Raw genomic sequence first — 27,045 nt, forward strand, 5'->3', positions numbered from 1 at the left:
AATGACTTTTTTCACAGAATTGGAAAAAACTACTTTAAAGTTCATATGGAACCAAAAAAGAGCCCTCATTTCAAAGTCAATACTAAGCCAAAAGAACAAAGCTGGAGGCATCATGCTACCTGACTTCAAACTATACTACAAGGCTACAATAACCAAAACAGCATGGTACTGGTCCCAAAACAGAGATATAGACCAATGGAACAGAACAGACCCCTCAGAAATAATGCCACATATCTACAACTATCTGATCTTTGACAAACCTGACAAATCAAGCAATGGGGAAAGGATTCCCTATTTAATAAATGGTGCTGGGAAAACTGGCTAGCCATATGTAGAAAGCTGAAACTGGATCCCTTCCTTACACCTTATACAAAAATTAATTCAAGATGGATTAAAGACTTAAATGTTAGACCTAAAACCATAAAAACCCTAGAAGAAAACCTAGGCAATACTATTCAGGACATAGGCATGGGCAAGGACTTCATGTCTAAAACACCAAAAGCAATGGCAACAAAAGCCAAAATTGACAAATGGGATCTAATTAAACTAAAGAGCTTCTGCACAGCAAAAGAAACTACCATCAGAATGAACAGGCAACCATTCTGTAGAATGGGAGAAAATTTTTGCAATCTACTCATCTGACAAAGGGCTAATATCCAGAATCTACAATGAACTGAAACAAATTTGCAAGAAAAAAACAAACAACCCCATCAAAAAGTGGGCAAAGGATATGAACAGACACTTCTCAAAAGAAGACATTTATGCAGCCAAAAGACACATGAAAAAATGCTCATCATCACTGGCCATCAGAGAAATGCAAATCAAAACCACAATGAGATACCATCTGACACCAGTTAGAATGGCAATCATTAAAAAGTCAGGAAACAACAGGTGCTGGAGAGGATGTGGAGAAATAGGAACACTTTTACACTGTTGGTGGGACTGTAAACTAGTTCAACCATTGTGGAAGTCAGTGTGGCAATTCCTCAGGGATCTAGAACTAGAAATACCATTTGACCCAGCCATCCCATTACTGGGTATATACCCAAAGGATTATAAAACATGCTGCTATAAAGACACATGCACATGTATGTTTATTGTGGCACTATTCACAATAGCAAAGACTTGGAACCAACCCAAATGTCCAATCTATCATTTGGTAGATTGGATAGACTGGATTAAGAAAATGTGGCACATATACACCATGGAATACTATGCAGCCATAAAAAATTATGAGTTCATGTCCTTTGTAGGGACATGGATGAAGCTGGAAACCATCATTCTCAGCAAAGTATCGCAAGGACAAAAAACCAAACACTGCATGTTCTCACTCATAGGTGGGAATTGAACAATGAGAACACATGGACACAGGAAGGGGAACATCACACACCAGGGCCTGTTGTGGGGTGGGGGGAGGGGGGAGGGATAGCATTAGGAGATACATCTAATGTTAAATGACGAGTTAATGGGTGCAGCACACCAACATAGCACATGTATACATATGTATACATATGTAACTAACCTGCACATTGTGCACACGTACCCTAAAACTTAAAGTATAATAATAAAAAAAAACCTTTGACAGTATTCAAGAATTTTGACAAAGTTATTCCTGGCCATTCTGCTTGTTTTTCCATGTTTCTCTGCAAGGAGAGGTGTTTGGAGAAGCTCATTCTGCCATTATACTCACCTCACTCTTCCTGGACTCTGTTGTCTTTCATTGATACAAAGGACTTTTCTTGTGCCATTACTATACAGTCTAGATTACTGTTGCTTTGAGGCAAGTTTTAAAACTGAAGTGTGAGTCTTCCTTTTTTGCTCTTTTTCAAGGGCATTGTGGTATTCTGAGGACTTTTCATTCCCATATGAGTTTTAGCATTGACTTTTTAAATTCTGCAAGGTACTTAACTGACAAGAATTGTATGAAATCTGTGGATTGTTTTGGGTACTGTTGCCATCTTAATATTAAGCCTACTTATCTATGCTCATGAGATCTAACATTTAAATCTTCAACGCCTTTCAACAAGGTTTGTGGGTTTCAGACTATAAGTTTTGTACTTTTGTTAAACTTATTATACGTCTTCCTCTTGGTTGCTGCCAAGTTTTGAAAAGTATGAATAATGTTGCTGTACACATCCCTGTACAGGTTTTTGTGTGGGTCTACATTTTCATTCAGGTAAACTCACCTTTGAGTATTGGCTTGTCATCCAGGAGACACCTCCCTGCCACATGGGATGCAGTTGAGAACATTATGAAAACCAAGTGGCTGTGGACCTATGATGAGGTTTGTTAAAACCTATGTGTGTGTGTGCAAGCGCATGCATGCACGTGTGTGTGTGTATGTTTCAGCCCAAGTGATTCACCAAGTATTAATCTCCTCCTGTGTAACAGACCTTCTAGCAGGGGCTACCATGAATGAAACAGAACAAATAACCCTGTCCGCTTGAAGGTAACATTGTAGGAAACAGGGAACAAGAGATGCAAGTAAAACACACAGTGGACAGTTGGTGGTTGTTGCTAAGGAAGGTAAGAAGGGTAATAGTGACAGTGGCAGCGTGGGCTGTGTGTTTCTGAACATCTGTTGGTGTCTCTGTGCCATCTCTGAGGATTACTGAGCTCATGTGTCTGTCTGGGTGTACCCACCTGTATGTGCACATCCCCTGTTCATGGGTTGGAAGAGTTAATACTGTTAAGATGTTAATACTACCCCAAATGATATACAAATTCAATACAATTCCTACCAAAATCTCAAAGACTTAAAAAAAAAAAGAAAGTACCATTCTAAAATTCATATGGAATAACAAGAAACTCTGATTAGCCAAAACCATTGAAAAGGCAGAACAAAGCTGGAAATCTCACTGTTCTTGATTTCAAAACTTACTGAAAGTTTCAGTAATCAAAACAGTGTGATATTGGCACAAAGACAGACACACACACCAATGTGTAGAATAGAAAGCCCAGATGGATGCCGTCACATATATGATAAAATGATTTTCAAGATGGTGCCAGGATCACTCAGTGGAAAAGGAAGTATCTGAAAAAAAAATAGAGCTGTAGAAGTATGAAGTTAGACAGTTTCCTTACACCACATAGAAAAATGAAATCAAAATGGATCAAAGACCTGAAAGAAAGTGCTAAAACTAAACAACCCTTAGAAGAACATATAGGGCAGAAGTTTCATAACTTTGGATTTTGCAATGATTTCTTGCATATGACACCACAAACCCAGTCAACACCAACCAAAAAAGGACAAATTTGATCTCATAAAAATTTAAAATTTTTGTCCCTCAGGGGCACCTTTAATAGACTAAAAATGCTACTCACACACTTGTAGAAAATACTTGGAAATAATATATCTGGTAAGGTATTAATATCCAGAACATATTTTTGTTTTGTTTTGTTTTGAGACAGGGTCTCACTCTGTCACCCAGGCTGGAGTGCAGCGGTGTAATCACAGCTTACTGCGATCGTCCCACCTCAGCCTTTCAAGTAGTGGGGACTGCAGGTGCATGCCACCACGCCCAGCTAATTATTTGTATTTTTTTTTTTTTTTTTTTTTTTGTATTTTTTATAGAGACAGTGTTTCACCATGTTGTCCAAGCTGGACTCAAGAGATCCACCTGCCTCAGCTTCCCAAAGTGCTGGGATTACAGGTGTGAGCCACTGTGCCAGGTCCAGAAAATATTTTTAAAAAAGCATTTGACAAGCTTCAGCACCCCTTCACGATGAAAACACTCAATAAACTAGGAATGGAAAGGACCTTCTTTGAGAGGCTATGAGGCATCTATAAAAACCCCACAACTAACAAAGCACTTGATGCTGAGAGACTGAATGCCTTCCCCCTAAGATCAGAAACAAGACAAGGATGTCTGCTCTCACCACTTCTATTCAACATGCCCAGAGATGTGCTACCACGGAAATTAGATGATACAATGAAATAACAGTATTCCAGATTTTAAAGGACATACACACATAGCTGTGTGATTTTTTGTCTGTCTGGGGAGCTACACACATAGCTGTGTGATTTTGTGTCTGTCTGGGGAGCTATGTGTGCATGTCCTTTAAAATCTGGAATACTTTCCAGATTTGTAGTGGAAATGGAAGTGTTTTCCTGAGCTGATGTATGCCATTATTTGTAGAAAGCCTTGGCCTCCTTAGGTTATAACTTTTATGGGTTTTCTCAGTCCTTACCCCCATTATTAAGTCAGGCAGTTTAGAGTTAAATACAATTAGGTATTTCCCTTATGCAATGAGGTTTGGCTCTGGTAAAATCTCAGAAGAGGAGGAGGAGGAGGAGAAAGAGGAGGAGGAAAGAAGGGGAAGGAGGGAGAAGAGGAGGAGGAGAAGGAGATAAGGGAAGGAGAATGAGGTGATGACAAAGATAGCCAAGAAGATGAGGGTGGCAAAGAAGAATAAAGAAGAGGGAGAGGGTAAAAAGATAACCACAAAGAAGATCGTGATAATGAAGAAGAAGCAGAAAAGGAGGAGGAAAAGGAAGGGAAAATGAGAGAGAAAAAGGAGAAATACAAGAATAATGTAAGAAAAATGTGGGAGGAGGAGGGTAGGAGAAGCAGGATGGAGAGTAGGAAGAAGATGAGAACGTGGAGAAGAAGAAAAGGAGAAGGAGGCATTAGACAAAGAAGGATATCAACTCCCGATATCAACAAAATGAACTTTTGTTCATTTGATTCACTAGTGCATTCCAAAGGACCTGGATGCCTGACACAGATTTTTATGAATAAATAATCACTGTTGGGTACAAAATGGCCCTACTTCATTTACTTCATTTAATTTAGTTTTTCTTCTTCCCTAAATGCTTGCTGTATCCCATCTCACTTTTTCTTTTTCTTTTATCTGTCTCTTCTGCTGAACTTTCCATCTCATCCTGAAGGCCCCAGCATCCTTGCGTGCCCCTGCTGAGTCCTGTCTCCTCAAGTGTGGCCAGCCTGTGGCTTTTAGTCTTCATTGCACCCACCTGGTCGTCATTCAACTAACACCATCTCCAGAGTCTAAGACACAAAGGCGATCCTTAAATGTCCATGTTGGAGGGGCTGCTTGGTGGATCTGCTTGTTGGGGGCTCTTCCAGCTGCATTTACAGAGCACTTTACATAATATTGAGAAAAAATACATGGTTTGCATTAAAGAGTGGGAGGCCTTAGGAAGACAAGAGCGGGGTGTGGTTGCTGCAAGGTACCCCTTGGGCCTGGACTAGACACTGTGTAAACAGAAATTGCAAAACCTCACGGAGCGAATTTACCATCCAAGAGTGAGGTGAGACAAATCATCCATGACTTGGGTAAATATCGTTTTAAATGCTTAGAGGATCCGGAATCCCTATGCACACAGTCCCAGGGGTTGTGAGAAATAGAAAGTTAGTGCAGGGAGATAGGGAGAAGAAGGAGAGATTAGGAAGAGTGCCATTTGTCCTCCAAGACTTCCCCTATGGGTTTGGTTCCATTTATAGGACAGAGAGAGGGTCTACAGGGAAAACACCAGTTGAGCTGTTTTCAGAGGGGCTTTGAGAAAAGAGGACACAAACTGGCCTGCTCAGGGCCCAGAGAGCAAAGCTGGCTCCCAGGCCCAGAACAGATGGAGGGAGAGGGAAATACAAGAGGACTCCTTCCGACAGAAAATCTCTCTGGCTTCTAGGGGGCCTTAGGAGAAACTGGGCTTCTGCACAGCAAAAGCAGCCATCAATGGAGTAAACAGACAACCTGCAGAACAGGAGAAAATATTCACAAACTCAAATACTCATGAAATATTCACAAACTATCCAGCAAAGAGCTAAGATCCAGAATCTATAAGGAACCTAAACAATTCAACAAGCTAAAAACAATAACTCCATTTAAAAATGGGCAAAGGACTTGAACAAACATGTCTCAAAAGAAGACATACATGCAGCCAACAAACATGAAAAAATGCTCAACATCACTAATCATCAGAAATGCAGATCAAAATCACAATGAGACACCATCTCACACCAGTCAGAACGGCTATTACTAAAAAGTGAAAAAATTAACAGATGTTGACAAATTTGTAGAGAAAAAGGCAACATTTATACACCATGTGGGAGTGTATTAGTTAAGCTACCATGGAAAGCAATTCAGAGGTTTCTGAAAGAACTAAAAGTAGAACTATCATTTGACCCAGCAATGCCATTATTGGGTACATAACCAAAGGAAAAGAAATCATTCTACCAAAAAGACACATGCACTCATATGTTTATTGCAGCACAATGCACAATAGCAAAGAAATGGAATCAACCTAGGTGCCTGTCATTGGGGGACTGGATACAGAAAATGTGGTACATATACACCATGGAATACTACACAGCCATAAAAAAGTGAAATTATGTCCTTTGCAGCAACATGGATGCAGCTAGAGACCATTATCCCAAGTGAATTAACACAGGAACAGAAAACCAAATGCTACGTGTTCTCACTTATAAGTGGGAACTAAACGTTGGGCACACATGGACATAAGGATGAGAACAAGAGACCCTGGGGACTACTGGAGCAGAGAGAAAGGGAGAGGGAGATGGTTAAAACACTAACTTATTGGGTACTATGCTCACTACCTGAGTGATAGGATCACTCAGATCCCAAACCTCAGTGGCGTCATGCAATAAATCCATGTAACAAACCTGCACATGTACCCCTGAATTTAAAATAAAAGTTGAGGAAAAGAAGAAAAAGAAGACTGGGAAGAGGGACTGGTGCACTGACACCCATTCCTGCAGAGGGCACCAAAGGCCAGACAATCCCATTTTTAACAAAGTTGAGATTTGGGGGTTTTCTTGTTTTTTAACCATAATCCCATCCACAAGAGGGTGGATGTGCAGCTCTTTTTTTTCTTTTCTTTGTTTGTTTTCTCTCTCTCTCCTCTCTCTCACTCTCTGTTGTTTTTATTCTTTTTTCTGCTTTTTCTTTTTTTAATATTTTTCTTTTTTGTCAATTGAGATAAAATTTACATAATATAAAATTGACCATTTTAAAGCATACCATTTGGTGGCATTAAGTACGTTCCCAATGTTTTGCAACCACCACCTCTATCTAGTTCCAAAATATTTTCATCACCCTAAATAAAACCCCAAAAATATTAAACAGTTATTCCTCATCTCCATTTCCACCTCCCCCATCTCCTCAGCCCCAATAACCACAGTTTTCTTTCTGTCCCTGTATTTACCTGTCTGGTCATTTCATATGAATGGAATTGTGCAGTGTGTGACCTCCTGTCTTCTTCTTGCCTTTGAACTTTAAACATTGTACCTGAGGTACGTGGAGCTGAATGTGTCTGCAGGAGCCCCGGCTGCCCACCTGAGAGACTCTGGGCCACACATGGGGTCATGCACAGAAGGACCACCGTGTCAGGTGACCTACCCATGGGCTGAAAGCCCACACCGCCAGGACACCTTTCTCTGCCATAGCTTCTCCCAGTGCTCGTGACACTCTTCATCTGACAACAGGCATCACAATCTGCTCTTAACACAGTGTGCTCTGTACATCGTAGCGGCTCACTCTAGATTGTTCAAACCTGAGTCCTCCTTCCCAAGTCATCAGGACAAGTGTGACTGGATGCAGCACAGTGGCTCATGCCAGTAACCACGGCACTTTGATAAGCTGAAGTGGGAGGATCGCTTAAGCCCAGGAGTTCAAGACAAGCCTGGGCAACATAGCAAGACTTTATCTCTACAAAGAATACCAAAAATTTACCAGGCATGATGGTGCACCTGTGGTCCCAGCTACTTGGGAGGCTGAGATGGGAGGATTGCTTGAGTCTGGGAGATCAAGGATGCGGTGAGCCAAGATCACACCACCGTACTCCAGCCTGGGTGACACAGTGAGACCCTGTCTTTAACAATATATTAATTAATGTTTTTTTGAGGCAGAGTCTCACTCTGTCACCCAGGCTGGAGTGCAGTAGCACAATCTTGGCTCACTGCAACCTCCACCTCCCTGGTTCAAGCAATTCCCCTGCCTCAGCCTCCCAAGTAGCTGGGATTACAGGCCCAGGCCACCATGCCGGGCTAATTTTTTTGTATTTTTAGTACAGACGGGTTTTCACCATGTTGGCCAGACTGGTCTCGAACTCCTGACCTCAGGCAATCTGCCTGCCTCAGCCTCCCAAAGTACTGGGATTACAGGTGTGAGCCACCACGCCTGGCCAATTAATTTTTTAAAAAGGACAAGTGAGTCGAGTTTTAGGTCACATCATTGTCTGGCAAAAGCAGATCACAGGACGACATAATTCTTACGTGTTGACATATAAAAGGGGGAACAACCGGTTGACCAAAGGCATACTCCCCTAAGGAGGGACATAGGAGGGACCTGGCACTTGGATTTCCTCCATCGCCCGTGGGCACAAGGAGTGCTCAGCACCTGTCTGCGGAGTTTGGATAAAGCTCCTCCCTCTAGCAAAGCAAGGACTCCTTTCTCACAAAAACCACCCAGGAAAAGGCCCAGACTTTTGGATCATCAAACAAGAAGGTGAGGAGGGAATAGGCCTGGCTGCTGGGTGCGAAAAATCAGTGTGAAGGTTCTAAGCTGGGCCAGGGAGGCTGCCAGTGAGAACAGACACCCATGACCCCACAGCCACGGAGGGCAGCGAAGGGCTGGGGAAGAGGAGCCCTGAACGTCCCTCTGGGACAATACAGGAATTAGGCCATTGCGACATGATCATAAACACCTTTCCTGAAGGACCCGGGCCAGCTAGGCTGGGCCTGCATGCTGCCAGATAACTGCAGGCTTTATCTGCATTCGCAGCTCCTTCAGTTGGCCTGGGTCCCACCCTGAGGCCCGTCTCCTCCCTGCGGGCTGTATCTCCTGCTCCCCAGCCCTGGGGTGTTCCACACTGGAGATCACACTCTTCAGGAAGCCTTTTTTTTTTTCTCTGCTGCAACTGCCAGAAAGGTACAGTTACATATTTTTGCAAAAAACAAAAGGAAGAATCTCTGGAAACTGGGGGACTTGGCGGCTTTTGCCAGATGTCTAGGCTGCCTTTCACATCACCGCTTGGAGACAGAGTGGTTGGTCTGAGTCACTCCCCACCTGGAGTTGGCAGGAAACTAAATTCATTCCCCTAAAGTCGCCAGGACTTCCCAGGGAAGCTGCAGCAGCTCTCGGTGCCAGGTGAGCATTGTCTATGGTCAGGACGTGGTTTGCTCTTCAGTGTCTCTGCTTCCTCCACCCTCTCCCCATCCCCAAGGGCAGAAGGACCACAGGGCCTTCCTGCAATGCAAGAACCAAATAGGACAAGAGCCTGTGCCCACACAACTCCCTAATCACACATGTAAATGCCCAACCTGGATGGCTGTGCTGGGTAGAACTGCCCAAGGCCACAGACCTTTTTCCCAATACCTGCTCTCTAAACCAAGGTTACAAGAAATGCTCACAAGAGACTCATGAGGGTCTTGGCCTGCCCATCCCAGCTGAAGAGCTCTGAGGATTGGGCCCAGCCCCCAGCCCCTGACTGTAGAAGTCCCCATGGGGACAGCAGGAAAGCAAGGGACATTAAGGGAATCCCCTGATGCCGTTCTGACCTCGAATTTGCTTAATCCAAGTCTGGGTTTTCTCCCCCAGCATTCTGGAGTTTCATGACCGTCACTAGCTAGAGACTGGGCTACAGCTCTTTGTGAGCAATTAGAAAATCAAACCCCTTCCCTCCTGGATGTCCTCGTGGAATTCCGCAGACGGACTAGGGTGAGAGGTGTGTTACCCGCAAGGAGATGGGTACAGGAGCACATGAGGCTTGCTATGTCTCCAGTTATAGCATTAATAACTTGTTTGAGAGTGAGAGTGAATGACCTTTTTCTTCTTTTTCTTCCATGGCACTTTTCCTCCGCACCTATTAGCTTCCTGGCGGTGGCTCCTCTCCCAGTGACAGTGCGTGGCTCCAGCCTGGCAGGAATGGCAGTGACGTGCAATCGAGAGGCCTTTCTGTCCATCTGCTTTGTCACCTTGGTCTTCCCGCAGCTCCCACTGGCCAGCATCTGTCAAAACTGAGGGACCGACTCCTGTGCAAGTCGAGGCAGATGCCCTGGCATAGGTGTGGGTGTGTCCAGCATGGCAGGAAGCTGAAGCATCTCCCAGCAGCTCAGGGCTCAATAGGTCCCCAAAGCTTCCAAGATGAGGGAGGGGCAGGGGGGAAGTGCCCTGGCCTCCCCACACATGGCCTAACCCAGCCCTTTCTGATCTGCCTCCCTCAGGGAAAGCTGACTTTGATGTCATTGGGCCTCATGCCCCTATTCTGGCTATGGCTGGGGGACACGTGGAGTTACAGTGCCAGCTGTTCCCCAATATCAGTGCCGAGGACATGGAGCTGAGGTGGTACAGGTGCCAGCCCTCCCTGGCTGTGCACGTGCACAAGAGAGGGATGGACATGGATGGAGAGCAAAAGTGGCAGTACAGAGGAAGGACCACCTTCGTGAGTGACCATGTGGCCAGGGGCAAGGCCACGGTGAGGATTCACAGGGTCACCGCCTTTGACAACGGGACATACTGCTGCCACTTCAAGGATGGTGTAAAGTTCGGCGAGGCCATTGTGCAGGTGAAGGCAGGTAAGGCCGGTGGCTAGCTGGCTGTCAGTCTACTTCCAGGCATGGCCTTGGGGCCCAGCGTGTTCAGGTGGAGGAGTTTTCAGGAGGGTGAGAGTGCACTCTCCCAGCTGCCGTGCTGGCCTGCACTGCTCCCGGGAAGCACAGCGGTGAAGGCAAAGCCGCCTTCCTCATCTTCCTTTCCCTCCTTACACCAGTGGACTGGAAAGCGAAGGGAAGGGAAAGAGAGAGATGGGGAGAATGAGAGAGACACAGGGAAGGAGAGAGAGAATGAAAAAGAAGCAGGGAGAGACAGACAGAGGTGGAAAGAGAGATGGAGAGAAAGAGAGATGGAGAGAAAGACAGAGAGATGAGAGAAAGACAGAGAGAGATGAAAGAATGACAGAATTATAGAGACGGGGAAAGAGAGAGATGGAGAGGGAGGGACAGGCAGAGACAGAGAATGAAAGACAGGAGAGACAGAGATGGAGAGAGACAAAGAGAATGAGAAACTGAGAGAAACACAGAGAGAATGAAACAAAGAGACAGAGAGAGTCAGTGACAGACAGAGAGAGGGAGATAGAGACAGAGACAGAGAGACTGTAAAAGAAAATGAGAAAGAGAGTAAGCAACAGAGAGTGGGAGGAAGAGAGAGACAGAGAAATAATGACAGGAGACAGAGAGGCCAAGAGAGAACAGAGTCTTGAGATACGGGAGGTTTCCCGAGTGACTCAGAACTTGTGCTTCGAAGCAGACAAGCCTGGGTCCCATCTTGTGCCATGAATTCTACTTCTGCAACACAGGATGCTTATTCAATCTTCCTGGACCTTTTCCACTTTGCTTCCCCTCTTTTGTCTGGGAAATGGGGGAACTCTGTTAGGGATGGTGTGTAACACAGGGTAGTCAGTTTGTGAAATTGCCAGAATACATTGGAAATCCTCAAGATTTTGTTTTTCCTTTAAATAGAAGCAGCCATGGCTGCAAAGATTCAAGTCGCTGTCTCTTCCTTCAGGGCTGGGCACGGAGCCCAGAATCCAGGTGATGGACCAGCAGGATGGAGTCAGGCCGGAGTGCACGTCAGCAGGCTGCTTCCCCAAGCCCTGGGTGGAACGGAGAGACTTCAGAGGCCAGGCTAGGCCTGCTGTGACCAATCTGTCAGCCTCAGCCACCACCAGGCTCTGGGCTGTGGCACCCAGCTTGAAGCTCTGGGACAGGGCTGTGGAGGGTCTCTCCTGCTCCATCTCCAGCTCCCTCCTCCCTGAAAGGAGGAAGGTGGCTGAAAGCCACCTGCCCGGTGAGTCCTCCATTCAGTTCTGTCCTCACAATCACTGAGCACAGGATTCCGTGGCCCTGGACACTGGGGACATCAAGAGACAGCTGTGGGGTTTGTGGCAAGCGGGGACGGGCGGCAGGTCCCTGTCCTCACCTGGCTGGTGTGTCCCGGGAGGTGCACTGTTTGGGTGCTGATTACTGAAGAGGAACAGAGATAAGAGTGCAGGGACGCTGGGGAGAGCCTTGCCTTTGGGGGAACAAGAAATGTACATCCTAATATCAACAGTTTTTAGGGTTTGTAAAATAGGCTTTATTTTTTAAAGCAGTTTTAGGGTCACAACAAATTTTAGTAGAAAGTACAGAGAGTTCCCATCTTCCCCTAACCCCCTCACACATCTTCCCCCAGCATAAAAACCCTACACCAGAAGGAACGTCCACCATGTTTGATGAACCTCCGTTGACAATGCCGTCAGCACCCAGAGTGCACAGTTTTCATGAGGGCTCACTCTTGGCATGGTGTCCCATGGTTCTAAATAAATATATAACACCACATATCTGTCATTATAGTATCATACAAAATAATGTCACTGCCCTTAATCCTCTGTGCTCCGCTCATTCATTCATCTCCCCTAACTCCTGGCCACCACCGATGTTTGCACTGTCTCCATAGTTTCCAGGTGTTCTGGAATGTCCTGTAGTTGGGACAGTGCCTCTGTAGCCCCTTCACTTTGGCTTCCCTCACTTTGTGGTACGCGTTTAGGTTTCCTCCATGTCTTTTCATGCCTTGATAACTTGTTTCTTTTGTGAAATGAATAACGTTCCAGGATCTGGATGGACCACTGTTTATTGATCCATTCACCTACTGAAAAATATCTTGGTTGTTTCCAAATTTAGCTTTTCACAAAAACTTTCACTTTTACTTTTCTAAATGATGTCAAACTTACAGAAAATTTGCAAGATTAATAGAGAAGTTCTCTGTGCATCCTTTACTCAGATTCACCATATTTTTACCTTATTGCGATATTTCTTTTTATCACTTCTCCCTTTGTCTATCTACAAATAGATATCTAATATCTACTTCCTATGCATATGTCTAAACCCAACTGTCTTACTCCATTTGTGCGCCTATAACAAAATACCACAGACCAGGTGGCTTAGAAACAAGAGATAGTTATTGCCCACAGTTTTGTAAGCTGGGAAGTCCAAGATCAAGGCTTGGCAGATTTGGTGTCTGGCAAGGGCACTTCCTGGTTCATAGACAGCACCTTCTCACTGTGTCCTCACATGGTGGAAGGGGTGAGGGAGCTTTCTGGGCTCTCCCCTTTATAAAGGCACCATTCCCATCATATCTGTTATAGGGGCTCCACCCTCATGACCTCATCACTTCCCAAAGGCCTCACCTCCTAACATCATCACTGTAGGGGCTGGGATTTCAACCCCTTTGGGGGACACAGACATTTGGTCCATAGCACCAGCTGTGCAAATACATACTATTTTGGAAACTATTTCACAGTAGTTTGCAAATATTATGTCCCTGGACTAGTGAACTCTTTAGCAAGTTTGACTTCAGAACACAGAAACTCTCTCACCCCAATATTCCTGGCTTCTGGGAATCTTTCTCCAGCTACCTTCTCTAGAAGCTCCCAGTTCATGGCATGGAAAGCGGCTCTGCCTCTGATCCTTGTTGCAGTGGGACTCGTAATAGCTGGAGGCATCTGCATCTTCTAGAAACATCAAAGGGAAAAGAACAAAGCATCACTGGAAGAAGAGAGGGAGTGAAGAGAAAGGAGCAGAGGCAGCCCACCAGCAGCGACAAGGTTGAGCCATGGCGTGGTGAGCAGGGAGCCCCAACAAGGCACATCCTGCTCTCCCACAAACCCAGGACCCTAACACGAAGCCCTGAGCTGAGGCTTCGTCCATGTGTCCTCAAACACAGTAGGAATGGGGTGGCCAGTGGGAATCCTCACTCTGGCACTGCACAATTATGATCTACCCAGTGAGACCATCTGTCTCCTAGCAATCCCTCGGTTAGTCTTCACTGGCTGATTTCAGGCAGGCTGGTTGGGCTCTGTCTTGAAAATGGACAGATCTGAGTTTGAACCCCAAGTCTGACGGGTGTGGGCTGAGGGACCTGGTGTGAGCCCTGAGCCACTCTGTCTGCTGGGAGTGCTGATACCATCCTGAAAGACCAACAGAGTAGCATTCAGAGCAGGGGCTGTGTCGGGGAGGGTTTACAGTTGCAATCACTGTGATTATTCTCAATATTGACTGTGTCCTTCATTCATTCACTTCACTCACTTCCTCCTCTGTCATTTCAGGAGCTGAGGACTTGTTCCTAGACTTCAGAGCCCTATTTTGAGAGTAGAGATTGTGCTCAGCTGGTTATAAAGACTGCATTATGACAGAGTTGCTTGTGGTGGCTTGCAGCTGTCATCCAGCATTTTGGGAGGCTGAGGTGGGAAAATTGCTTGAGGCCAGGAGTTTGAGGACAGCCTGGGCAATATAGCAAGACCCTATCTCTACAAAAAAATAAAAATAAAGAAATTAGCCAGGCATGATGGCGTGTGCCTGTTGTCCCAGCTACTCAGGAGGCTGAGGTGGGAAAATCGCTTGAGCCCAGGAATTTAAGGCTACAGTGAGCCGTGATTGTGCTACTGCACTCCAGCCTGGGTGACAGAGCCAGATCCTGTCAGACAGATGAAAGAAGAAAGAAAGAAAGAAAGAAAGAAAAAGAAAGAAAGAAAGACGAAATCTCTCAGCATTTGCTTGTCTGTAAAGGATTTTATTTCTCCTTCATTTATGAAGCTTAGTTTGGCTGGATATGAAATTCTGGGTGGAAAATTCATTTCTTTAAGAATGTTGAATATTGACCCCCGATCTCTTCTGGCTTGTAGAGTTTCTGCCAAGAGATCAGCTGTTAGTCTGATGGGCTTCCCTTTGTGGGTAACCCGACCTTTCTCTCTGGCTGCCCTTAACATTTTTTCCTTCATTTCAACGTTGGTGAATCTGACAATTACGTGTCTTGGAGTTGCTCTTCTTGAGGAGTATCTTTGTGGCTTTCTCTGTACTTCCTGAATCTGAATGTTGGCCTGCCTTGCTAGGTTGGGGACGTTCTCCTGGATAATATCCTGTAGAGTGTTTTCCAACTTGGTTCCATTCTCCCCGTCACTTTCAGGTAACCAATCAGACGTAGATTTGGTCTTTTCACATAGTCCCATATTTCTTGGAGGCTTTGTTAATTTCTTTTTATTCTTTTTTCTCTAAACTTCCCTTCTCGCTTCATTTCATTCATTTCGTCTTCCATCACTGATACCCTTTCTTCCAGTTGATGGCATCGGCTCCTGAGGCTTCTGCATTCTTCACGTAGTTCTCGAGCCTTGGCTTTCAGCTCCATCAGCGCCTTTAAGGACTTCTCTGCATTGGTTATTCTAGTTAGCCATTCGTCTAATTTTTTTTTAGTTTTTAACTTCTTTGCCATTGGTTTGAATTTCCTCCTGTAGCTCGGAGTAGTTTGATCGTCTGGAGCCTTCTTCTCTCACCTCGTCAAAGTCATTCTCCGTCCAGCTTTGTTCCGTTGCTGGTGAGGAGCTGCGTTCCTTTGGAGAAGGAGAGGCACTCTGCTTTTTCAAGTTTCCAGTTTTTCTGCTCTGTTTTTTCCCCATCTTTGTGATTTTATCTACTTTTGGTCTTTGATGATGGTGACGTACAGAAGGGTTTTTGGTGTGGATGTCCTTTCTGTTTGTTAGTTTTCCTTCTAACAGACAGGACCCTCAGCTGCAGGTCTGTTGGAGTTTGCTAGAGGTCCACTCCAGACCCTGTTTGCCTGGGTATCAGCAGCGGTGGCCGCAGAACAGCGGTGGCTGTAGAACAGCGGATCTTGGTGAACCGCAAATGCTGCTGCCTGATCGTTCCTCTGGAAGTTTTGTCTCAGAGGAGTACCCGGCCGTGTGAGGTGTCAGTCTGCCCCTACTGGAGGGTGCTTCCCAGTTAGGCTGCTGTGGGTCAGGGACCCACTTGAGGAGGCAGTCTGCCCATTCTCAGATCTCCAGCTGCGTGCTGGGAGAACCACTACTCTCTTCAAAGCTGTCAGACAGGGACATTTAAGTCTGCAGAGGTTACTGCTGTCTTTTTGTTTGTCTGTGCCCTGCCCCCAGAGGTGGAGCCTACAGAGGCAGGCAGGCCTCCTTGAGCTGTGGTGGGCTCCACCCAGTTCCAGCTTCCCGGCTGCTTTGTTTACCGAATCAAGCCTGGGCAATGGCAGGTGCCCCTCCTCCAGCCTCGCTGCCACCTTGCAGTTTGATCTCAGACTGCTGTGCTAGCAGTCAGCGAGACTCCGTGGGCTAGGACCCTCTGAGCCAGGTGCGGGATATACTCTCCTGGTGTGCCGTTTGTTAAGCCCGTTGGAAAAGCGCAGTATTAGGGTGGGAGTGACCCGATTTTCCAGCTGCCGTCTGTCACCCCTTTCTTTGACTAGGAAAAGAAACTCCCTGACCCCTTGCGCTTCCCGAGTGAGGCAATGCCTCGCCCTGCTTTGGCTCACGCACGGTGCGCTGCACCCACTGTCCTGCACCCACTGTCTGGCACTCCCTAGTGAGATGAACCCAGTACCTCAGATGGAAATGCAGAAATTACCCGTCTTCAGCGTGGCTCACGCTGGGAGCTGTAGACCCGAGCTGTTCCTATTCGGCCATCTTGGCTCCACCCCCTCACCCCAGACTTAAGGAACTCACTGCCTCAGGATGCATAGTGAGTGACCAACCCCAAATCCAGCCTGGATCTCACCCTGTAAGGATGAAATTACAATTGCAGTAATGACCCCTGGAGGGCACATGCAAAGGCCACTGCTCCTTCATTCTATCCTCACAGAAGGCTTGCAGAAGAGCAATAGGATCTCCTGCACAGATGGAGAGCCTAAGAAGCATTAGACTAGCTCGGGGCCCAACTCTGGGACCCCCAAATCCACCAGTTTCCCCTGCAGTTCCATCTACAGCCAGCCATGCTGCTACATGTAATTCCATGGCTGACACATCTCCATCCTATAACAGTTTCCCATTCTCTGTGCTCTGGTTGGGATTCTTTTAAGCAGCGCTTTCCTTGTGAACTGCATAATGATATGTTCTATGTCTCAGTGGAGATCTGTGTGTGTGCATATGTGTACATATGCATACAAAAAAAGTGGACAGCAATTCTTGTTCTATTTTATGCATTCTCAATGGGAATGACATGCCTCCCCAGGGGGTGAGAATTCATTCTCAGGGGCTAAAGGCATCACAGTGGCTGGCAGCCTCTGAAGGACCTGGCACATAAACAGATACACAGTGTGTCTGTGCTGTGGAAGCTGCAGGGTCGTGGTGACAATGAGGAAAAAAAAAGTCTTAAAAGGCTCCTTCTGGGGGGCACAGTGAAATGAAGTTTGAGAAACTCTGTTCTCTCCTCACTTCTTCGCTGTTGTGAGACTAAACTGGAATTAGTGTTTCTCAGTGTGGATTCTAAGAACCTTAGAGCAGGCTCCTGTCCTGCAGATTTCTGGGCCCCAGTGCAGACTTAGGAAGTCAGTTCCATGGAGTGGCAGGAATGCGCATTTTTAATCAGCTCTTCTATCCATTTCCTAGAGCTGCCTAACACAGCACTGCAAACTGAGTGGCTCAGACAACAGGCATTTATTTCTTTCCTTGACCTGGAAGTCCAACTTCAAGGTGTAGACAGCATTGGTTCACCCTCAGGCCTCGCTCCATGGCTACCAGATAGTCCTCTCCTCCCAGTGTCCTCACATGGTCCTCCCTCTGGGTGTCTCTGCATCCTAATCTCCTCTTGTTATAAGGATACCAGTCCTACTGGATTAGGGCCCACCCCAATAAACTTACTTAACCTTAATTACTTCTCAAAAGACCTTATCTCCAAATATCATAGTCCTCCTCACCCACAGTTTCAGTTACCTATGGTCCACTGTAGTTATTTTTGTTAAGATATTTTGCAGGACAGAGAGACCATATTCACATAACTTTTATTACAGTACATTATCATAATCATTCTAGTTTATTTACCTTTTTCCAATTTTTATATATTTTTTACACACAACATCTCACTTTGTTGCCCAGGCTGGTCTCTACCTCCTTGGCTCGAGTGATCCTCCTGCCTCAGCCTCCCAAGTAGATGAAACTACAGGCAGGCACCACCACACCTCACTAATTTTATTATTAGTTATTGTTATTAATCTCCTACTGTGCCAAATGTATAAACTTTACCATAGCTATGTATGTACGGGAAAAAGCACAGGCTGTGTAGGATTGGGTACTATCCTCAGTTTCAGGCATCCATTGGGGGTCACGGAATGTATCCCCCAAGGATAAGGGGGGCTTATTAGAGTCAAATTCGGAGGTCCTGGGGGTTAGAACTTCAACAGATGACTGGGGGGCGGGGGATACAAAATGGAACCCATAACAATTCTCAGAATGCTTTTTCCTCAAACCTGAAAGTGTAAAACCTGCTCTGAGGGGTGGGGAGAAAGACCCCATCACCTGCTAGGATGAGCAGAACGTGGGGCGATGCAGTCACTCCCTCACTGAAGACATTTATGGGGCACCTCCCTATGTGCCAGACAGGAAGGAAGGAATTACAGAAACAAAACCCCACAAATATGTACAATTATTATGTGTTAATTAAAAATATATGTAAAGCAAAAATAAAATCCAGAGAAAAGGAAGGGGGAGCGTTTGGTGGTGTTGGAGCCAGGAACCTCCCAGGTAGCCTATGGCATCACACAGTAAAGGGCAACACCAGTAGCACATGGCCCACCCCGGGAGCCAGGGCTGCAGGTTCCCTCATCCCAAAAGTGCCCGCAGGGAGCCAGCCGCCTCTGTAGCTCCATTCACCTCTACTGCGCTATCTACTGAGGTTAATCTACCTGTGGTTAATCCACTTCCTCGTTCCAGCCACCACCCCCACATTTCTCTTAAGGGCACAGGGGTCCTTCAGTGGGCTTCAGTCCTGACTTTGCAGCCCCTAGCTGTGGGACGCGGGGCTGCTTAATGTCCCTGAGCCTCCATCTCCTCATCTGTAACATGGATATTTGACGCACATACACACTTGTCAACAGATGGCCTCCAAGAGGATTGAAGTTAAGACACCCCGCAGAGAGGACTAAATGGTAACCCTCCGAAATGACACTTCTGTGAATTTACGAATGTGATCCAATTTGAAAAACAGGTCTTCCTGTTTGCAGACTTGATTAGGAATCTTGGATTGAGATAATCCTGGATTTCAGGTGGGCCCTAAATCCAGTCACTGGGGTTACAATCTGAATGTTTGTGTCCCACCCTCCAAATTCATATATTGAAATCTTTACCCCCAAGGTGATGGTATTAGGAGGTGGGGCCTTTGGGAGGTGATTGGGTCATGAGAGTGGAGCCTTACAAATGGGATTAGTTTCCTTATAAGAGGGACCTGTCAATAGGGGAAAATGACGAGACAAGTCTCAATCACCTTGGAAAATGTATTTGCCAAAGTTAAGGATGAGCCCAGGAGACAGGTCTATGCCTTTCTCTAAAGATGATTTTGAGGGCTCAAAATTTAAAGGGGAAAGGGCGGGATATAGATTGGACAAACCACACTCTGGCACAGCCAATAAGGCTCCTGAGCTGCAAAGTCCTTCAGCCCATTGGTGGGTGCAGTATCCACAGCCCTGTGCTTGCCAGACAGCCTCTGCAGCTGTAGATAGCTCTATGTTCAGTGACCCCACTCTCCTGCAGCAGAACGAGACTTGGGGGCATCCTACCACCAAAAGCGATTGGGTGGGCAGTCTATCCACAGGTTTCCAAAAAGGTAAGCCCGGTTCTCAGGAATGCCAATAGCCTGTTGGCCTGCCCGCCCTCTTCTGCACGTTGCATCTTGGAAGAAGTTGCATTTGCATTTAGGAAATCAATCGTCAGCAAAATGGGCTCTTCCTGGAGTTCTCTGATCCATGCACACACACACACAACCTAGGGCACCACCATGTGCAAATCCCATGTGCACATCTCTTGTCAAGGGCACCCCATGTGCAGGCCCTTGTAGCAGAACAATTTTTACTCAGTTCAGTTTCCACTGAGGCCTCCACCATATTCACCTTTCCACATCCTCAGCAGTGAGGACCTGTCACCAGAGCAACCAATGGCTCTGTAACCATCCCATGCCTGTGCCCTCATGGAACCCTGTTGGCATCTCTTTGGCATAACAGCCCAGGGGTGGAACTGATGCGATACATAGTATCCCAGTCCATGTGGACAGCCTGAGCAGCTTAGAAACCACCAAAGTGTGCTGCTCACAGCTCTGGAGGCCGGAAGTCCAAGATCAAGCCACCAGCATATCCAGTGGCTGGTGAGGTTGATTCCTGGTTCATAGACAGCACCTTCTCACTGAGTCCTCACGTGGTGTAAGAGATGAGGGAGTTCTCTGGGGTCCCTTTTATAAGGGCAGTAATCCCATTCATGAACTCATCACCTCCCAAATGCTCCACGTCATAACACCATCATCTTGAAGGTGAGGATTTCAACATACTAATGTGGAGGGTGGGACACCTTCAGACCATAGCGTGGGCATGCAAATTGCATAGTCCACAACTGAGCCGTTCCCAAGAAGACCCCCTGCCCTTGCACTCTGCTGCTGGGAAGCGACCTCAAAGCCCTTGGGATGCCATGCCTGATAGGAGGGTCTTTGTTTGCCTGGTGGCCTTGGGTCACACTGGACAGTCCCATAATGTGGTTTAGGGTAGGTTGGCCGCACTGAAGAGAACACTGTGACATGGGGGTGGGAGTCCCTGAGCCAAGCCCAGCGGCAGCAATGTGATGTGGGGTAGGGACCTTTGAGTCCTGCAGTTCGACTTCCTCTGAGGCTGGAGACTAAGACTGGCCATGTGGGAAGTCAGCCATCCCTAGGTGCTGGATGCCAGAAGAGACTCAGGATACTAAGGCTGGGCAGTGTCCCTGGTTGGCAGAACTCCCCGTGCACAGTCACACAGGGTGCCCGGAAGGTAGCACAGCCCAGACTCCACAGGGACAGGACTGTGGAAGCTCTGTTACCTCTCCCGGACTCCCCCATGGGTTTCCTCCCTTGGCTGACTTAAAGTTGTCTCCGTTCCTCATAATAAACTGTAACGGAAAGCGTAGCAGCTTTCAGTGGGTTCTGGGGGCTTTTCTAGTGAGTTATAGAACCGGAGGTGGTTTTGGGAACAACTCACCCCACAGACATGCAGCTGGTGCGAGAAACAAGCCCGGTGTTGGGGACTGGCTCCCCCTAGCGTCCAGTTGGTCTAACTGCCTTTCATATACAGCCTATACCTCATGTTACCGCGCTTCGCATACTGCATTTGTTAAAAATTGAAGGTGGGTGGCAACCATGCGTTGAGCAAGCTGACCTGTGGCATCTTTGCAGCAGCATGTGCTCACTTGGTGTCTGTGTCGCATTTTGGTAACTCCTGCAATATTTCAAGCTTTTTTGTTATTGTTCGTTTTGTTCTGGTGATCTGTGATCAGGGATCTTTCATGTTACCTTTGAAATTCTTTAGCGATGCCAAGAACTGCGTCCATACAAGGCAGCAAACTTAATAGAAAAATGGCATGTACATCCTCACTGCTCGCCAGACCAGCCATTCCCCTGTCTCCCTCTCTCCCCCCAGGCCTCCCTATCCCCTGGCACACAACAATACTGAAATTAGGCCAATTAATGACCCTATAACGGCCCCTAAGTGTTGAAGTGAAAGGAAGAGTCACACACCTCTCACTTTAAGGCAAAAGCTAGAGATGATTAATCTTAGTGAGGAAGGCATGTCCAAAGCAGAAAGACGCTACTTGTGCCAAAGTCAGCCAAGCTGTGAATGCAAAGAAGTTCTTGAAGGAAATTAAAAGTACCCCAGTGAACACACGAATGATAAAAAAGCGAAAGTCTTATTACAGATATGCAGAAAGTGTGCATGGTCTGAATAGAAAATCAAACCAGCCACATTTCCTTAATCCAAAGCCTAATCCAGAGCAAGATCCTCTCTTCAATTCTATGAAGGTTGAGAGAACCGAGGAAGCTGCAGAAGAAAAACTTGAATCTGGCAGAGGTTGGTTCATGCGGTTTAAGGAAAGAAGTCACTGTAACATAAAAGTGCAAGGTGAAGCAGCAAGAGCTGATGAAGACGCTGCAGCAAGTTCTCCAGCAGATCCAGCTAAGATCACTGATGAAGCGGGCCACACTAACAATGGATTTTCAATGCAGACAAAACAGCCTTCTATTAGAAGCAGATGCCATCCAGAACTCTCATAGCTAGAAAGAAGTCAATGCCCGGCTTCAAAGCTTCAAAGGACAGGGTGACTCTGTTGTTAGGGGCTCATGCAGCTAGTGACTTCAAATTACAGCCAACGCTCATTCACCAATTACAACAATTCTAAGGCCCTTAGGAATTATGTTCAATCTACTCTACTTGTGCTGTATAAATGAAACAACAAAGCCTACATGACAGCACATCTGTTTACTGCATGGCTTACTATTTTAAGTTCATTAAAATATTAAAATAGCCATTAACACAATATTCAAGTCTTATTAACTTTCAAGTTAACTTCCATAATTAACTTTCAAGTCTTATTATTTAAGACATTTCATAAGGCTACAGCTGCCTCAGACAGTGATTCCTCTGATGGATCTGGGAAATTTTTAAAAACCTGCTGGAAAGGATTCACCATTCTAGATGCCTTAAGAACATTCATGATTCATGGGAGGAGGTCAAAACAGCAACATGAACAGGAGATTGGAAGATGTTGATTCCAGCCCTCATGGATGACTCTGAGGGATCCCAGACTTCAGGGGAGGAAGTCACTGCAGATGTGTTGGAAACAGCAAGAGAATGAGAATTGGAAGTAGAGCCTGGAGATGGGACTGAATTGCTGCAGTCTCATGAGAAAACATGAATGGATGACAAGTTGCTTCTTACGGATGAACAAAGAAAGTGTTTTCTTGAGATGGAATCTGCTTCTGGTGAAGATGCTATGCACACAGTTGAAATGACAACAAAGGATTTAGAATTGACATCAATTTAGTTGATAAAGCAGTGGCAGGGTTTGAGAAGTGACTCTAATTTTTGAAGATGTTATGTGGGTAAAATGCTATCAAACAGCAACATATGCTACAGAGAAGTCTTTTGAATGGAAGAGTCAATTGATGTGACAAACTTCATTGTCTTACTTTAAGAAATTGCCACAGCAACCCCAAACTCCAGCAGCCACCCCCTAATTAGTCAGCAGCCACCAACATTGAGGCAAGACCCTCCCCCAGCAAAAAGATGGCAACTCACTGAACACTCAGATGATCATTAGCATTTTTTAGCAACAAAGTATTTTAAAATTAAGGTACATACATTCGCTTTTTTAGACATAATGCTACTGCACACTTAGTAGACTACAGAACAGCCTATAAAAGCATTTTATATCCACTTGGAAACCAAACATTTCATGGGACTTGCTTTATTGCAATATTTGCTGTATTGCAATGGTCTAGAAGCAAACCCATGGTTTCTCCAAGGTATGCCTTTTAGTTTGACCCCAGACTGCACTCCAGAGCAGCGGCCTTATTCTACACTCCTCACAGCACCTCTGGGCTCACCTAATGTGCCATCATCACTCAGACTTCAACATTACCTAGTGCTGTAGTTCCCATCACCCGCCCGAACCACCCCCGCCCCAACCCACCCCGAGCTAAAGCAGTACCTCCTTATGGTTTTATGATTCTCCAGTTACTAAATAGTTTAAGCATCTCCTTATATGTTGCTGTTGTCAACCTTATGAAATAATAGCTATTCAATTAGGTAATGTAGAAGGTAAAATGGCCACAATCATTTTTATCTCCTCTCTTTGGCCACAGGATCCTGAAACTGAAAACGACCTTTGGGTCCCAACTATCCATGGCTTTCCCACAAAGCTCTGAAAATAAGAGTTGAGAAAAAAGTATTGAGGTACTGGACAAATACATCAGTGTCTTGAGAATGTGTCCCCTACCTTCCAGCAAACAAACTGTTGCTTCTCTATGCAGTGCCTGGCCTGTTTCCTTCCACATGTCACCCACTCCCCACGGCCAGCCTCGGAGATCCTCCTGCCTAGGGCTGCCCTTGACCAGAGAGATCTGGTTGCAGCAAAGCCACTGGGACACCAGTGGCTCCTCAGAGTTTGCATGGTCAAGGGCTGAGGAAGGGCATCTGTTTCAAGCCATTTCTATAAAACACCCTGTGGGAGCAGACCTGAAGGACAGGGGGAACAGCCACACAGGTATGGGGGAGAAACATTCCCTGGAGATCAGAAGCCGAGGCAGGGCCCACCTGGCCTGCTGAAGAACAGAGAGGCCATCATGCTGGGTCTGCAGGGAGCACGGGGCACAGTGGTGACCAGAGAGAGACACAGCTCAGGGTGGATTATGTAGCGCCTCCCAGGCCACTGCGAAGCTTTCCCTGAAGGAATCTGAGTTGCTGCAGGGCCTTGAGTACAGCGGGGGCAGCCTCTTGCTTAGTTTTTATTTTTATTGTTTTAATAAATTTCATTGTGTACATTTAAGGTATGCAACGTGATGTTACAAAGTACAAGCAGATAGCAAAATGGTCACTACAGGGGAACAATTAACATTCCCATCACCTCCCAGAGTCAACCATTTTTAGGATTTTGTGGCAAGAGCAGCTGAAGTCTAGTCATTTAGCAGGAACTCCCAAAACAGTGCAATTTTATTACCCACAGTCCTCCTGTTGTACATCGGATCACCAGACTGGTTCACCCTACATATTTTAAGGTAGAAACCCATCTACCTGCTGGGTTGAGAATGCATTGTTGGAGCAGGGGGAGGAGATAAGGTCCCCAGGTCTCCTGGGCAGGAGAGGACGGTGCCAGTGGGCCATGGTGGGGGACTGGCTGGGAGCAGGTAAGATGAGGTCAAGGTCTGTGGCTATAGGAAAAGCCTGCGGGATTCCTTTGCAGACCTACTCTGGACTGTCAGAGAAAACTCAGAGACAGCTCTGAGATGTCTGTCTGAGGACTGCAGGGATTGGTCCCCTGGGCAAGTCTGGGATGGAGGTAGTGGTTGAACCTGGAAGAGGGTTTGGGAGAGAGACCCATGTCGGAGAGGCAAGTGTGAGGTCACCATGGGGGGGTCTGGGTAGGACAGAGAGGCCACACGAGGATGCCAAGGGTCCTTCCACATGAAAAGGGTGGAGTGGAGAGGACACAAGGCAGACGGAGGAGCATCAGCAAGCCCAGAGGAAGCCCTTGTGGAGGGAATGTCCCTACACAAAAATCCATTCAAAATAGACAAGGGCTTAATTGTAAGGCCTGAAACTATAAAGCCAGTAGAAGAAAACACAGGTGAAAAACTCCATGACACTGGCCTAGGTTTTAGGGTCATATCACTTCTTGCATATGACCCTAAAAGCACAAGCAACAAAAGAAAAGTAAACATACACGATTGCATAGAGCTAAAAAGCTTCTGCACAGCAAAGGAAATCATCAACAGAGTGAAGACAACTCACAAATCGGGATAGAGTATTTGCAAACCATACATTAGGTAGGGGGTTAATATCCAAAATATACATGGAATTCAAACTCAGTAGCAGGAAAGCAAATAAACGACTAAAAAATGAGCAAAGAACCTGAAGAGACACTTATCAAAAGAAGACACACCAATGGCCAACAGGTATATAAAAAAATGCTCAACATCATTAATCATCAGGGAAATGTAAACCAAATCACAATGAGATTATCTCACACTTCTCAGAATCACTAATTTCAAAGAAAATAAATGTTGGTGAGGATGTAAATTATTATAGCCATTATGGAGAAGCATATGGAGGTTATTCAAAAACTTAAAAACAGTACTGTGACCCAGCAATCCTACTGCTAAGTATTTTCCCAAAGGAAACGACATGAATATGTGGAAGAGATACCCACACTCCTGTGTTTCTTACAGCACTTTTACAACAGCCAAGATATGGAATCAACCTACGTGGTCTAGAAGCAAAGTGGATAAAGGGATAAAGTGGATAAATGGATTAAGAAAATGTGGTGTATACACATAATGGAATACTATTTGGCCATAAAAAAGGAAACCCTGCCATTTGCAACACAGGTGAATCTACAGGACATTAAGTGAAATAAGCCAGGAACATGACAAATATCGCATGATCTCACTTATATGTGGAATCAAAATGTTGATTGATAGAAATAGAGAGTAGAACGGTGGTTAGCAGGGGCTGAGACAAGAGGATTTGGGGAAATTCTAGTCAGAGGGTACAGAGTTCCTACTATACAAGAATAAACTCAAGGTCTATTGCACAGCATGGTGACTTCACCTGATAACCGTGTACTGTATGCAGTCGGCCCTCTGTATCTGACTGTCCCACATATGTGCAGAGGCAGGGCTGACTGCAGGGGACTTGAGCATCTGCAGATTTTGGTATCCATGAGGGGGTCCTGGAACCAATCCCCCTTAGGCACACAGGGATGACTGTATTTGAAATTGCTGAATGTAGATTTCAAATGTTCTCATCACAAAAAAAGATGAGATGGATACATTAATCTGCTTGATTTTGTCACTCCACAATGTACACAGATATCAAAACATCACACTGTGCCCCATAAATATATAATTTTTTTAAATAAAAAGAGGTTGTGATTGACAGGGTGGGATGTTGCTGGTCAGCTAGGTTAGGTGAGGATGGTGAAGCCACTGTTGGACCTGGTGATGTGGAGACACTTTGATGTTGTGGGAGACTCTGTGTCATCAGGACCTGTCCAGGCAAGCATCACAGGTGTCCAGGGCAGGGGCAGGGACGCTCGGGGACGACAGCGGACTGCAGCAGGCGGAGACAGTGAGAAAGACAAACTGGAGGTCTCAGGGTCGGGATGTTGTTGGCGTGCTGACAAAGATTCTCTACTTGGCCAAACTCTGGCCAGGCTCTGGAATCTTCTCCTAGGGCCCTCTGTGCCCTTTCTTATGAAATCCAGTTTTAGCAAGAACCCTAATTTGGTTTAACCATAATACCTGACGACCCTCAATGGTACCTGACTGGGTTCCTCTCTGACCGTTTGCAGCCAATGTCCGATCACCCTGCCTGCCTGCAGCAAGGACTCTGTGAGGTGGGTTCAGCCAGAGCCCCCTCAGCCCTGATGTCTCCTCATAGTCATTCCCACCCATGGACCCCACACTGCTCCTCGCTTCTCCAACCCCTGCCCTGCTATGTCGGGTTGGAGCC

The 27,045-nt window shown here is 46.1% G+C and overlaps 1 protein-coding gene and 1 long non-coding RNA gene across 2 annotated transcripts; one reads left to right on the forward strand and one right to left on the reverse strand.

The window, feature by feature from the left end:
- Positions 1–9,906: 9,906 nt before the first annotated feature.
- Positions 9,907–13,532, forward strand: LOC129016145 (putative butyrophilin-like protein 10). The gene is made up of 4 exons (XM_054455171.1): positions 9,907–9,991; positions 10,206–10,556; positions 11,545–11,826; positions 13,429–13,532. The coding sequence occupies exons 1-4, from the start codon at positions 9,907–9,909 to the stop codon at positions 13,530–13,532; spliced, it is 822 nt and encodes a 273-aa protein (XP_054311146.1).
- LOC134740276 (uncharacterized) lies at positions 12,096–16,507 on the reverse strand. Its single transcript, XR_010127626.1, has 3 exons — positions 16,437–16,507; positions 13,394–13,528; positions 12,096–12,333 (listed from the first exon to the last, which is right to left on the reverse strand). It is a non-coding gene; the product is annotated as an uncharacterized LOC134740276 (long non-coding RNA).
- Positions 16,508–27,045: the final 10,538 nt, after the last annotated feature.

This window comes from Pongo pygmaeus, chromosome 1 (genome assembly GCF_028885625.2).
Source record: "Pongo pygmaeus isolate AG05252 chromosome 1, NHGRI_mPonPyg2-v2.0_pri, whole genome shotgun sequence".
NCBI classification, from domain to species: Eukaryota; Metazoa; Chordata; class Mammalia; order Primates; family Hominidae; genus Pongo; species Pongo pygmaeus.